The 13,820-nt window shown below is 44.3% G+C and overlaps 2 protein-coding genes across 3 annotated transcripts in view; one reads left to right on the forward strand and one right to left on the reverse strand.

Moving 5' to 3' along the window:
• adgra3 (adhesion G protein-coupled receptor A3) overlaps nt 1–13,820 on the forward strand; it is a 114,188-nt gene that overhangs the window by 77,460 nt on the left and 22,908 nt on the right. Inside the window, exon 1 of one of the 2 annotated variants that reach the window (XM_062449728.1) lies at nt 9,247–10,426. The exons of the other annotated variant lie outside the window; for it this stretch is intronic. Within the exon in view, the coding sequence (XP_062305712.1) occupies nt 10,203–10,426 (224 nt within the window). The 5' untranslated portion in view covers nt 9,247–10,202. Of the gene's footprint in view, nt 1–9,246; nt 10,427–13,820 lie in introns of those variants that run through there. 2 annotated transcript variants of the gene reach the window in all.
• Nucleotides 4,322–8,077, reverse strand: LOC134009709 (cytosolic beta-glucosidase). The gene is made up of 5 exons (XM_062449328.1): nt 7,891–8,077; nt 6,288–6,512; nt 5,388–6,190; nt 4,795–4,918; nt 4,322–4,637 (listed from the first exon to the last, which is right to left on the reverse strand). Exons 1-5 carry the CDS (start codon nt 7,943–7,945, stop codon nt 4,417–4,419), a joined length of 1,428 nt encoding a protein of 475 aa, XP_062305312.1. The 5' UTR covers nt 7,946–8,077; the 3' UTR covers nt 4,322–4,416.

Consider the following 13,820-nt stretch of genomic DNA (forward strand, 5'->3'; position numbering starts at 1 on the left):
GAAAGAAGGGAGGGGGTTGGGTGCATTGGGCATTGGGTTGCGATGAAGGATGGGTGTGAAAACTGTTCTTTTTCTTCTCCAATGTTTTGCATTAATATGAATTCCCACCAAAATGTCTGGCGAAGTAGGTCGATGGGATTTAGAAAGTTTGGCTTTTTTTTCCCCCTGGTTCTCTCTCATCAATGGAGAATGAGCAGTGTGATTAGGAGGGGGAAATATGAGCTGGAGAGAGCCGGGGGGGGGGTTGGTGGGGGGTGGAGGGACAGAATGAGAGACATATTGAGATGGAGAGGGGGCAGAAGGTTTGTTTCTCTGGAGGCCTCCCTTGTTGAAAGAGGAAGAGAGGGCAATATGGGGAGACAGATCGGGTGGGGAGGTGAGACAAAGAGAGAAATGGTGAGATACAAGAAAAAGAGAGTGATGAGTATGAATTTCTCTCTTAATAGTAGATATTAAAGACACCGTCTCCCCGAGGTAAATGCATATGATGAGTAAACAGAAAAGGTATTATTGGTCAGACGTCTGCGACTTTGTACCCTTAAGTACTATACTGAGACATAAGATCTGATTTATTTTTTTAACATTTTTATTATTCATTATAGAGATTGTTAATTAGCGGCTAAATTATTCAGTGTATTTATAATAAGTAAATCAGTTTCTAGTGTGTTGCATATTTAATAGAGCCTGTCAAAATATAACAAGTTAAGTTTGGTCCAATACAAATGGGCCTCCCTTGATAATTTGTGAGAATGTTCCTTCGCAGCAAATCTCCATTGGTGAATGTGATTGAATGTTACAATTAAACGTACTAATTCATTGTCAGAAGCAACTTATCTATACACATGATATATTTGCAGCCTAATTGGAAAGCACGTTTAGGAATGGCCTTCTCTGCCACTTTCTACATCACAGCCTAATCTGAATAAATTCTCCCCATAATGAATTAAAGTTGGTGTTCGTTGGGGCTATTAAGAAAGACTGTAGCAGTGAATTATTTAAATGTTAATTAATGTTTCAGCGTTCAAACCTGCAATGGGCACATATTATTCCTCGGCCTCTCGCTAAAAGGCTAATCTTGCCACTCGTTAAGTGCAGAGCAACTTTTCCTCGTGTGGCACGCAATCAACTCTGTGGCTGTTCCCCCCCGCTACCCCCGGCCAGTAAGGAAGGAGAGATGGAAACCATCAATATAGAGAGGACAGTTGTGGAATTACTCATCGAGTCCTGGGTGAAAATCTCAAGGAAAAATTGGCATGCCCTCACAGCTATGAATCATGGGAAAATAAGTCATGCTCTCTTTTCCGGCACCCAGTTCCCTGCTACAGACAGACCCTGGATGATGGTGTAGACCTCCAGCTTCAGTCAGTGTGACTGGTCCTCCTAGCCTCGTTGGACTGCAAATGGATTGTTGGTTAATAATTAATGCATCATGTCTAGACAGTGGGCCTTAATATGTAGATGCAGAGGAACAAGAAAAGAAAAAAATACCAATCAAAAATCTCTGTTGGAAAATGTAAAGAAAAAGCAAAATATTTAAGAATTAACTAGTTAGTATTGTGTGTGTGTGTGTGTGTGATTGTGTGTTGGGGTCACTTCCCTACCAGAAGCCCCAGGCCCTGTATGTGTAATGCCCAGTGGCATGGTTCATCTCCCAGCATGTGAACTGTATAATAACGTGCAGGTCCTCTCCGTGTGTCCAGTCAGCAGGGAGACGGCAGCGACAGCCATTAGGCCTCAGCTGTGGTGGCTGCTAATGACTCAGGGCTGTGGCTACACAGAGGTCGCCTTTCGAAAAATGGAAGGAAACTTCCAGCGTGTGCAAAGCGTCTGCTAAACTGAAGTCAGCAGCGCTCATCCAACAGAAGAGCCCCAGGGGAGGAGCTGAGGGGGCTGGAGAACCGCACAGCCATCCACAACAATCTGCCGGGAATCCACGCCGGCTGCACGGTACGGTTATTGATGGAGACACAATAGCGTGTTATACATCACCAGACGAAAGAGACTGATTCTGCCTGACTGAGACAGAGGAGGCCTACAGAGACATTAGTCTCAACTGTTGAAAACTATCTGCATAGCCAACTGGATGTCAGGGCACAATATGTTTATTAATGCAAACAAAGTCACATAATACGGGATATAAATGATCTTGCTCTCTGTAAAAGTGCATAAATATTAATTTCCAAAATACAAGATATATGATATTGTGAGAAGTCATTCAGTGGCTTCTATATATATCCATGTTATACAACTCATTATTCACAATACATTCCAGATTTTGTGGCACCAAACAGTTTGACACATTACTGCAGAATTTCCAAACCTGTAGTACCATGTCCCACCACATAGTGGCAGCATAGACTCAGAAACTCCCCAGAATAAACCCCTAAAAAAAAACTTTTACCCCTTCAAAGTAATAGTATCAGATTACTAATACCTCAAACAACCGTGACTGCTTGAATAATTCATTTTAATACGTGATTGTTCCATAAAATATATTTAACATTTCAACTTACAAAGGCTTGTGGAGAACTATTCAGGGTCGGCCAACTGAAAGCACAAAACCACCACAACTAACCACACGACCAACCCTGCTTTGACAGTCCTGCCTCCCCACAAACAGCTCCTCTCATCTCCAGAGCTCCGAGCTCCAGAGATCCTGCTGAACACTAGGAACCAGGACTTGACGTTCCTCTGCCTCCCCTCCCCCCCCCCCCCCCCCCCAGTCGGGAGTCTGAACAGCTGCCGAAGCCTCACATGACACAGCACCTGGCCGTCCCATGGTGTCTCCTGAGGTCCATCACATGACACAGCACCTGGCCGTCCCATGGTGTCTCCTGAGGTCCATCATCCCGGACGACTCCCTCACGCCGTTCCGCAGAGAAGCTTTGATCAAGCACCGGTGATTCACCCGTTGGTTCTGTGACAAAGAGTTTAATCTGCTGGAACGTGGGGGCTTGAAACAAAGCGCGGAGGATGCCACCTACAGATCAATGTGGGAAAACATGCATTAACCTTCCGGTTAATTGGAAAGGTCTTTATATTCTAACAAACGGTTGTGGTCCTTGGATCCAGATGTTCCCATCTTTTTCTATGCTTGGATAGGTAGAATGAGGTTATGGGATTTTTCACCCTATGAAATGATGATGTCATTCGGAGGAAATGACATCATCCCCCTGAGTGTTGCGAGCCATTAGGAATGACTGTGGTAGCCCAGCCAGACTTGACCTGTTCGCTCTCTGTCTCCCGCAACCAAATCACTTCATTATATGTAGCCTAAAAGCCATCCCTCTTGCTTACCTAGGCCTTTTCCTTAAAATAAAAAAAACTACACTTCTAGTGTGGGACATTGTTTCTCATAGTTTGTGTGTACAGAAATGTGTGGCTTTAAATTCAAAGGGCCGTCTCAAAGGGAACTGTTTTTCAAGCATGCTTTGGTGTGCTGTTTTTCCAGTGGCCCCTGAGTGTTAGCCTAATCTCTCAGTATCGTACTAGTACCCAGATGGTACGCCCTCATACCTGACCCCCCTCACCGCCCCACCCTTCCCTGGAGCCTGTCTCCAACAGCACCTGGACAGCCGGGCCAGGCTGCCGCTGATAGACGGAGCAGGCCATCGGAAGCTGGGTACGTGGAGTCAGGATATGAGGACCCGGCTCCCCTCACCCGCATCAGAGACCCATGAGGGCTGTCTAGGATGAGATGTGTCGTACACACACGCAGGGAGACAAACATACGTTTGAGTACACTATGCCTTGACTCTGTGTCGTACACACACACACACACACACAGTAACACTATTACCTGAATGTTTTGGCTCCACACATACACCTCAATGCACTGTGCCTCACACACCAGTGGGCCAACCCTGGGCCATGTCAGTGTTGGCAGCTGGAGCGGGTCTGGAAGCCATTCAGCTGGCCTGCTCTACTGTGTGGGGAATTCTGCCCTCTCCAAAAATCTCTTTGTAAAGATTGACTGGAAATTGGGAGGGCTAGAATACTCATTTCTACGGAGTTAAGTCAACTTAACACTGTTTGGCCAGGACCTTTGCTTCTGTGCCAAAGTCAGGCAAAAATCACTTTGTGAAAGCAAGTGAGGGAGCTTAGGTCTGTTTTCGAAAGTGTTTTCCGGGCTGACAAAGTCAAGTCATTCTTGAAGAATGCATGTGACTGCACACTGCTTATGGGCTTCTTCCAAACTGAAACTAACTGACTTCTATAATTCAGTAGCTGATCTTGTTAGTGCAATCTAGCACTACTTTCTTTTTCACCAATTCTCTTTGGGTTATATCAAAAGCTTCACATAGTAACATTGACAAGTCTGGAATGTATCAAAGAACAATTTAATCAAAAAAGGCAATGACTGTTAATGTCTGTGAAATGACTCCCAATAGGCATGAGTCCACAATTCAGACTAGTTTACTCCGTTGTTAAATCATCCGTGCCGGCCTGAGTTCTGTATTTGGCGATGGTCTTGGCGTATTCCTTTCCAGACACATAGCTGGACCGCTTCTGCTCCGCCCCTGAGAAGTCGACGTGGAACAGGCCAAAACGCACACTATACCCGCTCGCCCACTCAAAGTTGTCCAGGAGAGACCAGGCAAAGTAGCCCCTGACATCCACCCCATCCTCCTGGATAGCTACGCAGAGACACAACACAGCAACATCTTACAGCACTGGCACCTTTTTCAGATTAGCCATGTGATGACGGTATTTACTGGCAACACATTCAAAACGGTTTATCAGGTCAATCTACTGTGCGACAACACCTCTGAGCCGTTCTGGACCGATCGGTACCTTTGCCCACTTCCTGGATGGTGTCCAGGTAGTAACCAGCACGCTGGACGTCCTCCAGGTCCACCAGACCCACCTGAGAGAAGCCGTTCTCTGTGATGTAGATCTCAGGCCCGTTCAAAGTATCCTGAATAGTCATAGAAGATACATTATTGTTCATACAAGGCATCATCAAACCAACAGTGATTCAGCTGTAAAAACCTGCCAGGGAAGTCCACAGAGCGGTGGACTTTGTTTGCTGGCACTATTACAGCAAACAAGTCAAACTAATGGTCTGTGACAGCTCCCAACGGCGGGACACATTGCTCAATCTCGGATAGTTTGTATCTAAATGATGTCTTCATTGAATGTGACAACAAACTAATGGAGAATCAATCTGTTTGTGTGCGCGTTTAAAAAATAAATAAAGACGGAAATCAAATGGATTACAAGCCGCTAAACAAACGTTCTCTGATCCTGGTTGGGGTCAATTTGAAATCCAACGAGCCAGCTAGCTTCTCAAATGAACGAAAGGACAACTTGTTATTCTCCACTCATCGTTCCTGCTCTGTAGCTGACTGGACTGGAGTCGCCCCCTGCCTGCCTCCTTCCTGTACCTTGATGTATCTCAGCAGGTTCCTCAGGCCCTCAGGGAGCACAGCCAGCCAGGAGACCCCGCACACAGGCCAGGAGGTGTCCGTCACCCCCTCCGCGTCCCGGTCACTGTCCAGACTCAGCATTCCTCCACAGGCCCCCCTCGCTTTCACCTTACGGGACGTGTAGTAGTTGAGCGCGAAGAAATCGGCCGTTCCCAAAACGCTGGGCTCGTCCTCCGAGAAGGTGGGGAGTCTGGGACATCCCTGGTAGCCCTGCTCCTTGCTTCTCCGCTCTACGTTGGATCTCATCACACCAGGGTAGTCTCCGGTCAGGAACACAGGCCAGGTGAACCATCCGAAGGTGAAGGCTAGGTAGCGTTGAGTGGCAGCCATGTCTTCAGAGCTAGCGGGGTCCAGAGGCTCAGCCCAGTCACTGTTGATGGCCAAAGACACCGCACCGCCCTGAGTGGCCCTGTAGAGGGTGTCGTAGCTGTGCCAGGCCCTGGCGTGGGCCCGCAGCATGTTGTGACCCACAATGTAGGCAGACACCCCCTGCTCCTTAAGCCCTGGTGCAAACAGGCCATCCTCGTAACCCATCTTGGCACAGACGTAGGGCTCGTTGATGGTAATCCACAGCTTGACGCGGTCCCCAAACGTTCGGAAGCAGAACTTGGCGTAGGTGTCAAATATGCCCGCCATCTCTGAAGATTTCCACCCTCCCTGGTCCTGAAGCGCTTGGGGCAGGTCAAAATGGTAGAGAGTAACCATGGGCAACACGTTGTTGGCCAGCAGGTCATCAATCACTTTCTCGTAGTACTGCACCCCTAAGGGACAAATATTTAGTGACTCAGAGCTGAGTGGTGTAGAGCTGGCGAGCTTGGTTGTGCTAGTGTAGAGCGGAAGGCCGACAGGCTACCTTACCTTTCTTATTGACGTGCCGCGTTGTTCCGTCAGGCAACAAGCGAGCCCAGGAGAAGGACAGGCGGTAGTGGGTGAGCCCCAGCTGGAGGATACACCCCAGGTCCTCCTCCCAGAGCTGGTAGCTGTTACAGCTGACATCTCCACTCTGGTCCTCAAACACTCTGCCTTTCCCATGACAGAAGGTATCCCATATGCTCGGGCCCTTGCCGTCTGCATCCCAGCCCCCTTATAGAAGGACACAATGACATGGCATGAAGCAAGCCGAAGAATGGCAACAAAGTGTAACAGGGGTAATTAGATTACTAATGAACATCTTGGTAGCGAGGTGAAGTTAGTTTCATATTCGACATTCGTCTCACATTCGGAAGACGCTACTTTGCAGCGTCGCGTTAGGGACCGGGTGAAAACTAACCGTACAATAAAGAAAATGTATGTTTCATTATATTTCTATGGATATAAAACCTCAAATTGACACCAGATTATTCTAATAATGTCTGGCCTACTTCCACAACCTTTACTTTTGCAATAAAATTTCAAACAACATGATAGAAAATCTCTAATCTCTGAAAAAAGCCTGAAATCCTCGCTAATAACTTTTTCAGAATTGTACTGAAAAATCTCAAATTGACACCAGATTATTCTAATAATGTCTGGTCTACTTCCTCACACTTTACCTTTTCAATAAAGTTTTTAACAAAATGCAAATAAATCGCTAAACTGAAATAGCAGGAAATCCTTGCTAAACTTAATAACGTTTTCAAAATTGTACTGAAAAATGCTCAAATCACACCAGGTTATTCTAATAATGTCTGGCCTACTTCCACATCCTTTACTTTTTCAATTACGTTTAAAATAAATATATATAAAATCGCTAATCTCTGAAAATAGCATGAAATCCTTATTAATTTTAATAACTTTTTCCAATGTGTTAAAAAATCACAAATTAACACCAGATTATTCCAATAATGTTTGTCCTAATTCCACACCCTTTACTTTTTAAATTATGTTTAAAAGAAATATATATAAAATCGCTAATCTCGGAAATAGCATGCTATATGTAGTAGGCTAGACATTATTGGTGTATATCTGAGATTTTTCAGTACAATCTTTTAAAAGATTTTTGCGAGGATTTCATGCTATTTTCAGAGATTAGCGATTTTCTATCATATTGTTTGAAATTTAATTGCAAAAGTAAAGTTTGTGGAAGTATGCCAGACATTATTAGAATAATCTGGTGACAGTTTGAGGTATTATATGCATAGAAATATAATGAACCACATACATTTTCTAAATTGTACGGTTAGTTTTCACCCGGTCCCTAACGCGAAGCCGCAAAGTAGCGTCTTCCGAATGTGAGACGAATGTCGAATATGAAACTAACTTCACCTCGGTCATCTCGGTGACCATGAAGAGCAGACTTCCGGGCGCGTAAATTGGGATGAAATTATATATATTACGCTTATTGCTATGTTAATATGACCCATGATGACACGATGCATCATTTGATCTAATGATAATGTGTTGTATTTTTCCGGTCTGTGTGCTTATTACATTTCCAAATGATAGTGTGCTGTTAGTGTCCGGTCGTGTGTGGTTGTATTACCTTCTATTTGATAGGCAGCAGTTGCTGCTCCCCATGCAAAATTACCCGGGAACATGTCTCCGCTGCATGCGTGATTTTCCAAGGTTTGCAATGGACGGTTGTGTAGCAGACATAAAGCGATAAAACTTTGTTGTAATTGAGGGATTACAACACTTGAATGGCCAAATACATCTGCGCAGCTTTATTCAGAAAGCTAATGACGAACGTGTTCACAAGCGTCAGTGTGAGCCTCTAGCTGCGCAGTAACTGAGATCTAATGATTTTAGATATAAAAACGCCTTAATTATTAATTGCCTTAATTATTTTTGAGAGATCCTATCATATACACAAGCTAATGTAAATGTGCAAAATAACAAGCAAAACGTTAAATGAGTCTTGTGAATAACTTTTGACAAACACCTTGACGCAATGATAAAGTTACTGCCATATGGTTACCGTATAGTATAATTTATTTTGTCAGTGTAATTCTTAAATATTGCCTAGCATTTGAGTGTGTGTGTTATTGCTTATGAAAGCTTGAAAGCTTCCTCCTGGCAATAACTAGTTGTCAACAGAGAAACACTTGTGGTGTGTTCAGAAGTCGTCTAGCCAAGAAGTTCAATAACAAAAGGGCGAACAAACAGAGAAGGCCCTCTGTTTGCAGATAGACTTCTTTCAGAGGTTGTCAAACTGTCTGAATAATGGCTAGAAGTAACGAGCACTGCATTGCCCCCAGGTACGTAAGGTCAACTGGGTGCAGTCTGAAGCCAGCCACAAACTAGATCAGGTGATTCTAGATGGAGGATGGAGTGTTCTGTAGACCTCCGTTGTACGTGATGAATCAGCCTGCAAGGTCATTGTTCTGTTCTGCACATGTGGGATCTTGTAGTCTTCCCATATCTGGCCTTTCCAGGATACTGCCCATCGCAAGCTAGCTTGAACTTGTTCTGTAAGTGAAAAGGAATCCTTAAGTAAATGCAACCAGGAACCGAGTCTGAGCTGTACCTGACTAAAATAGTGATAGAAGGGATAGAAGTGGAGAGTAATACACTACAGAGAAGGACAGTGCTTTATATAAGTGAGCATGTGATTAATATATAATCTATTTGATGATAGCTTTAACACTTAATGTAACATAATATGGGTCAATATACACTAACTGACTAAACTTTGAACATTCAGAATCATGAGTGAGGAGTTATTGAATGTTTGCCCGATTAATATAGCCTACAAACAAAACTGCACTGTTGTTCATTTGTACATTTAGTTTAGTGATTCAGGACACCGTATTTTCTAAAGTAAGATCATGCCTCTGTTTTCACACTATTTTACAGCAATAAACCTGGACAGAGGGCGAGAATGAAAGAGGGCTGTCCTAGAGAGAAAACCTGTGGTGACGTCAGGGGGTGCAAATGCAACATGGAGCCCGGGGCAGGACTTTGAGTGCAGTTCTCAATGGAAAGAAAGCCAAAGAGTACTTTCATACTCTGTGAGGGTATTATGAACTGAAAGAAAAGCTCTGTATATTGTCGGAGCGGGAAAGGGCCAACTTGAGTAAATAATACGTGGATTTACGTGCCAGGAACGACGTTTTTCATTTGGATACTTGTTTATTTTTTTTTGTCATTTTCGCAGTTTTTGTTTACCGTGATTCTATTTTGCATCTACATCTGTAACCAGTGTACTCCTTTCTGGGGAAAGTTGCTTTCTTTACAGTAACACATGCTAACTGGAGCTTTTATTTCTTGATCCATACTGTCTCTACTGTGACAGTCTTCTCACGAGGAGAGAAAGTTTTAAAAGCTTGGCGTGATCACATTTCCTAAAGTTAGTGCGCGTTATCTTGGGATGACTGCAGCTGTCTCCTTTGGAATAGGCAGAACTCACTTGGATCCGCGCTATTGGCAACAAAGAAAACCTTTTCACACTCGGAGTTGAAGTTGTATGATGTAACTATGATCAATGTGATTCATTAGCCATCGTTTTAGCGAAGTGCATCTCTCTTCTGGGGGAAATGAAGACCATACAAAGAAATGGAATTATAAATCGCGTCGTTTGGCAAACAAAGGATGTCCAAACCCTCAACTGGATTGATTGACATCGAGGAACTACAGAACCCCAATGGAGGGGCAAAGCAACGTTTAGTAACCTAAAAATATGTGCAAAATAATAAACTGTCCTAATTTTCTGTGGATTATTTTGAGGGTGTAGGTACGTTTTTGTAACCGCCAGGCCGATTTAATACACCCACCCCAATCTCAGTCTCCAGTCCTACTTACTATTCACATAATTTTCTTCGCCAATGCTGCAGTGATTTTCTTGAAATACTTAAAATGAAGGGACGCGCAGTGGATTTGTTTCCAGTGTTTATGGTTTTGCTGCTTGGTGGGGATAGCTCGACGGTATCATCTGATTGTAAATCATATGATGAACGAGCGAAAAGCGCAGGGAAGAGCATGCCGTCTGTGGCAACGGCGGACAGGAAAGTGGTTTGCAGCAACATGGAACTCCAGCAGGTGTTACCTCCAGACTCCTTCCCCAACAGAACAGTTACACTGTGAGTATAAATCATTGCTGGCTCCACAAATCCCTCTTGGTTTATCTCGCAGTGTAGATTGCACCGCCGAATCTATGCTGCCCATTGTAGATTTACCTGCTTTAGATTTATTTCTGTTCATTGCCGTTTGCGATGTTAGCTTGCGTATGTTTACTTGTGCCATTTGGAGAGCATCATCATAGTCATGTGGTTAGCCTCAATTAACAGCACAACTTTTATCTGTAGGCCTGTTTTCACTTTGCTTGCTGAAGTCCACCATTGACTTCCTACTCTTCCTAGATATGTAGAAGCCTTTAGGACTGGCCAGGGACACGGGTCACTGTGTAGCCCGTCAGTCATACTCTATTTTTCATCTGTCAGTTGGATTCTATATTGGTGTTTAAGACAAATGTAACAGATGCCATGTCTTTCAATAGTGCAGTCTTGTCCACGCATATGGGGAGCACGTCACTCATTTACATTTAGTCATTTAGCAGACGCTCTTATCCAGAGCGACTTACAGTAAGTAAAGGAACATTCCCCCCGAGGCAAGTAGGGTGAAGTGCCTTGCCCAAGGACACAACGTCATTTGGCACGGCCGGGAATCGAACTGGCAACCTTCAGATTACTAGCCCGCTTCCCTAACCGCTCAGCCACCTGACTCACTCATAAATACCCTAGAAATGTTAACTATATATTTATGATTTAATTAACACTGCAGTTTCACAGACGCTGTCTCTCCAGCAGAGAAACACACGTAAACAGTGTTAGTGTAAACAATTTCGACAGTTCGAAGCAACTCACTCTAGTATCTAGTCTTGTTTGCTTTTTTGAGGTGGACGTTGCACTTTGTGACTAATTCAACACAAAGGTGAAGTATTTCCCTCTAGTGAGACCTGTGACCTGTGCTGTGGTGGGAAGTGGCACGTGGTCCTCACGAAGGGCTCAGTTGAACACCACCGTTGTAATGTGCTCTCTTAGAAGGCACCAGCCAAGCATGTCTAAAAGGCTCATTTCTGAAGTTGTCAGTCTTTGTGTGGCCTCTTGCTCCCCACCAAGAAGGAGAGGGGAAGTGAAGAAAACACAGGAGAAGGAACAGAGATGCCCCCCCCCCCCAAAAAAAACCAAAAAAAAACGAAAAAAAGAATCAAAACAAAAACAAACAAAAAACTACTTTTGAATGGACTGGAAGGATTAAGGGGTTCACATGTTATGGATGAGGATTATATAAAAAAAGAATCAAAACAAAAAAACAAAAAACTACTTTTGAATGGACTGGAAGGATTAAGGGGTTCACATGTTATGGATGAGGATTATATATAGATTCTTATAGGCCTACCAGAACTCTCAGACTGAGACAGCATGGCCTGGCCTTCCGACAGCCACACATTGTTCATGCATTTTTGTTTGTCAGTTTTCTGCCTTTGTAAAACTTCATGAAAGCCTTTCATCATCTCTAGTTTCCATGGTGTTATCACTGGGTGATTGGGCTATTTCTTTCTCCTGTCATGCTATTTGATGTTTCTGTATGGGGATGAACACTGAAGTTGGAGTCTCATCATTCTAGTTGAGTTTGACAGTGATAGATTGGGTTGGGAAACATTTTCCTCGTGTATTTGCCCTCAGCCAAACACCATACTTGACGGTTGTAAAGATGGCCGCCGCAGTAGTGAGAGGGGTAATTAGGCTGCACTTTGTGAGACGTTCTCAAGCATTCCTCTGGGTTCTTCACTTAATCTACCACCGTGGGTTTGTATGTTTTTTTCAGCATTTGTCAACAAGATCTCTGGCCAGAAAGTTATTTGTCTTTGCAGTCTGTAAAATAAAAATAAATAAAAGTTAACTCAACTGTTTCTATGACTGCAATGGAGGAGGTGTTTTGATTTATGGCCTGTAAAGTTTGCGACCCTCCTTGTAGGTGCAGGGGTCCAGGGGCCTGTTTATGACCTGTGTCCTGCAAAGAGACTGACATAGGCCTAGACACAGCAGGTCTGTGCTGACTATGCCCAGTAGCACTGCCCAACCTTACCTTACCAGACCCTGAGAATCAATCACTTCCTGGACACTGTGGAGCCCACTTCCTTCTTTCTTTCACTCTTTTTCTCTTTCTTACATTCTTTGTGAATTGTGTTGACAGGACAAGCAGGCGAACATTGCTAACCTCTCTCTCTCTCTGTGTCGTTCTGTCCATCCCTGTATCTTTCCCTCTTAGGGGATCAAGTTCTGTCTATCTCACATACTCAGTAGCTCACCGCAAGATAAGAGAAAGTTCTGGAAAGCAGGCCAATGTTCATTCTGTATAAAGAGGATGTGAACTTATTCAAACAATATTCTAGAAGCATGTGGTTTGTTTTAAGAGATGGGCTATTGTTTACGATCCCGTTGAGGTCTGACTGAAGTCAGCCCAGCTCTTCGTCCACATTATTGTCCTTGTTTGCTATCCAGGGTCAGGCCAAAACAACTTGCACCACACCCCTCAGCACGGGTAAACAACCTGTCGCTCTTTGTTTATTTTGCGTGTCCTTCACAGGGCTACGACGCTGCGTCACCCCTCCGTTCTCACAAATAATGACACGTTGTGAGTGGTCATGCCACATGCAGACGCTGCTCAGACTCAACCTCACATTTATTTTTTTCTCTCCTTTTTCCCCTTCTGTGATCACGTTTCGATGTTGGTTTAGCTGAGTTCCCCTGGGTTGTATGCCTCTTAAAAATGGCCCATAGACACGCCTTCTGCGTGTGAAAATTAAAGACCTTGTCAAAAATGAAGTGTGATTAGAGACCCATTTATCATACCTTTTCCCCCTTTGACCCAAACACTTCCTGCTGCTGCTGGGATTTATGTTTCCGGAGGAGAGTCAAGCCAAACTCGTCCACTGAGAAACACTAAAAGAGGCTAGTTTGCATCAACACTACGGTGTGTGTTTCTGTTCACCATCTTAAGTCATTCATCTTCTGAGACGAAGTTAGCAACTCTGGAATGCCTGCAAGAGTGTGGGTCCTCCTTGGAGAGGTCGGTTGTAGGCCTGTCTGGAGGTAAGGAATGAAAGAGGCAACTGATTCCGCATTCCTTGGTAATCTGAGAGGAAATGACACAAACGTGTTTACAACTGTCTCCTCTTCTCCAGTGTCTTTTTTTGCGATGGACCTGCAACCCATGCCCCTCTCCCTCACCTCAGGCTAAATTTATGGTGCCCGAGTGCATACTCCGTTCCTCTTATTTCAGACTAATCCAAACGGCCGGCCGTATATCAAGCTGCGTCTTCGGGTGTACAGTCGCAGAGATCACATTTCTTCACTAGACTTGTTGAGTGTTCATGGGATCCCTTCCCAGAAGCACCTGGACTGCGCCGTATGGCCAAACCCACCCGAGGGGCATTCTGGGATTGATGTGGCCAACAGCCAGGCACTTCCT

Source organism: Osmerus eperlanus, chromosome 23 (genome assembly GCF_963692335.1).
Source record: "Osmerus eperlanus chromosome 23, fOsmEpe2.1, whole genome shotgun sequence".
Classification (NCBI taxonomy): Eukaryota; Metazoa; Chordata; class Actinopteri; order Osmeriformes; family Osmeridae; genus Osmerus; species Osmerus eperlanus.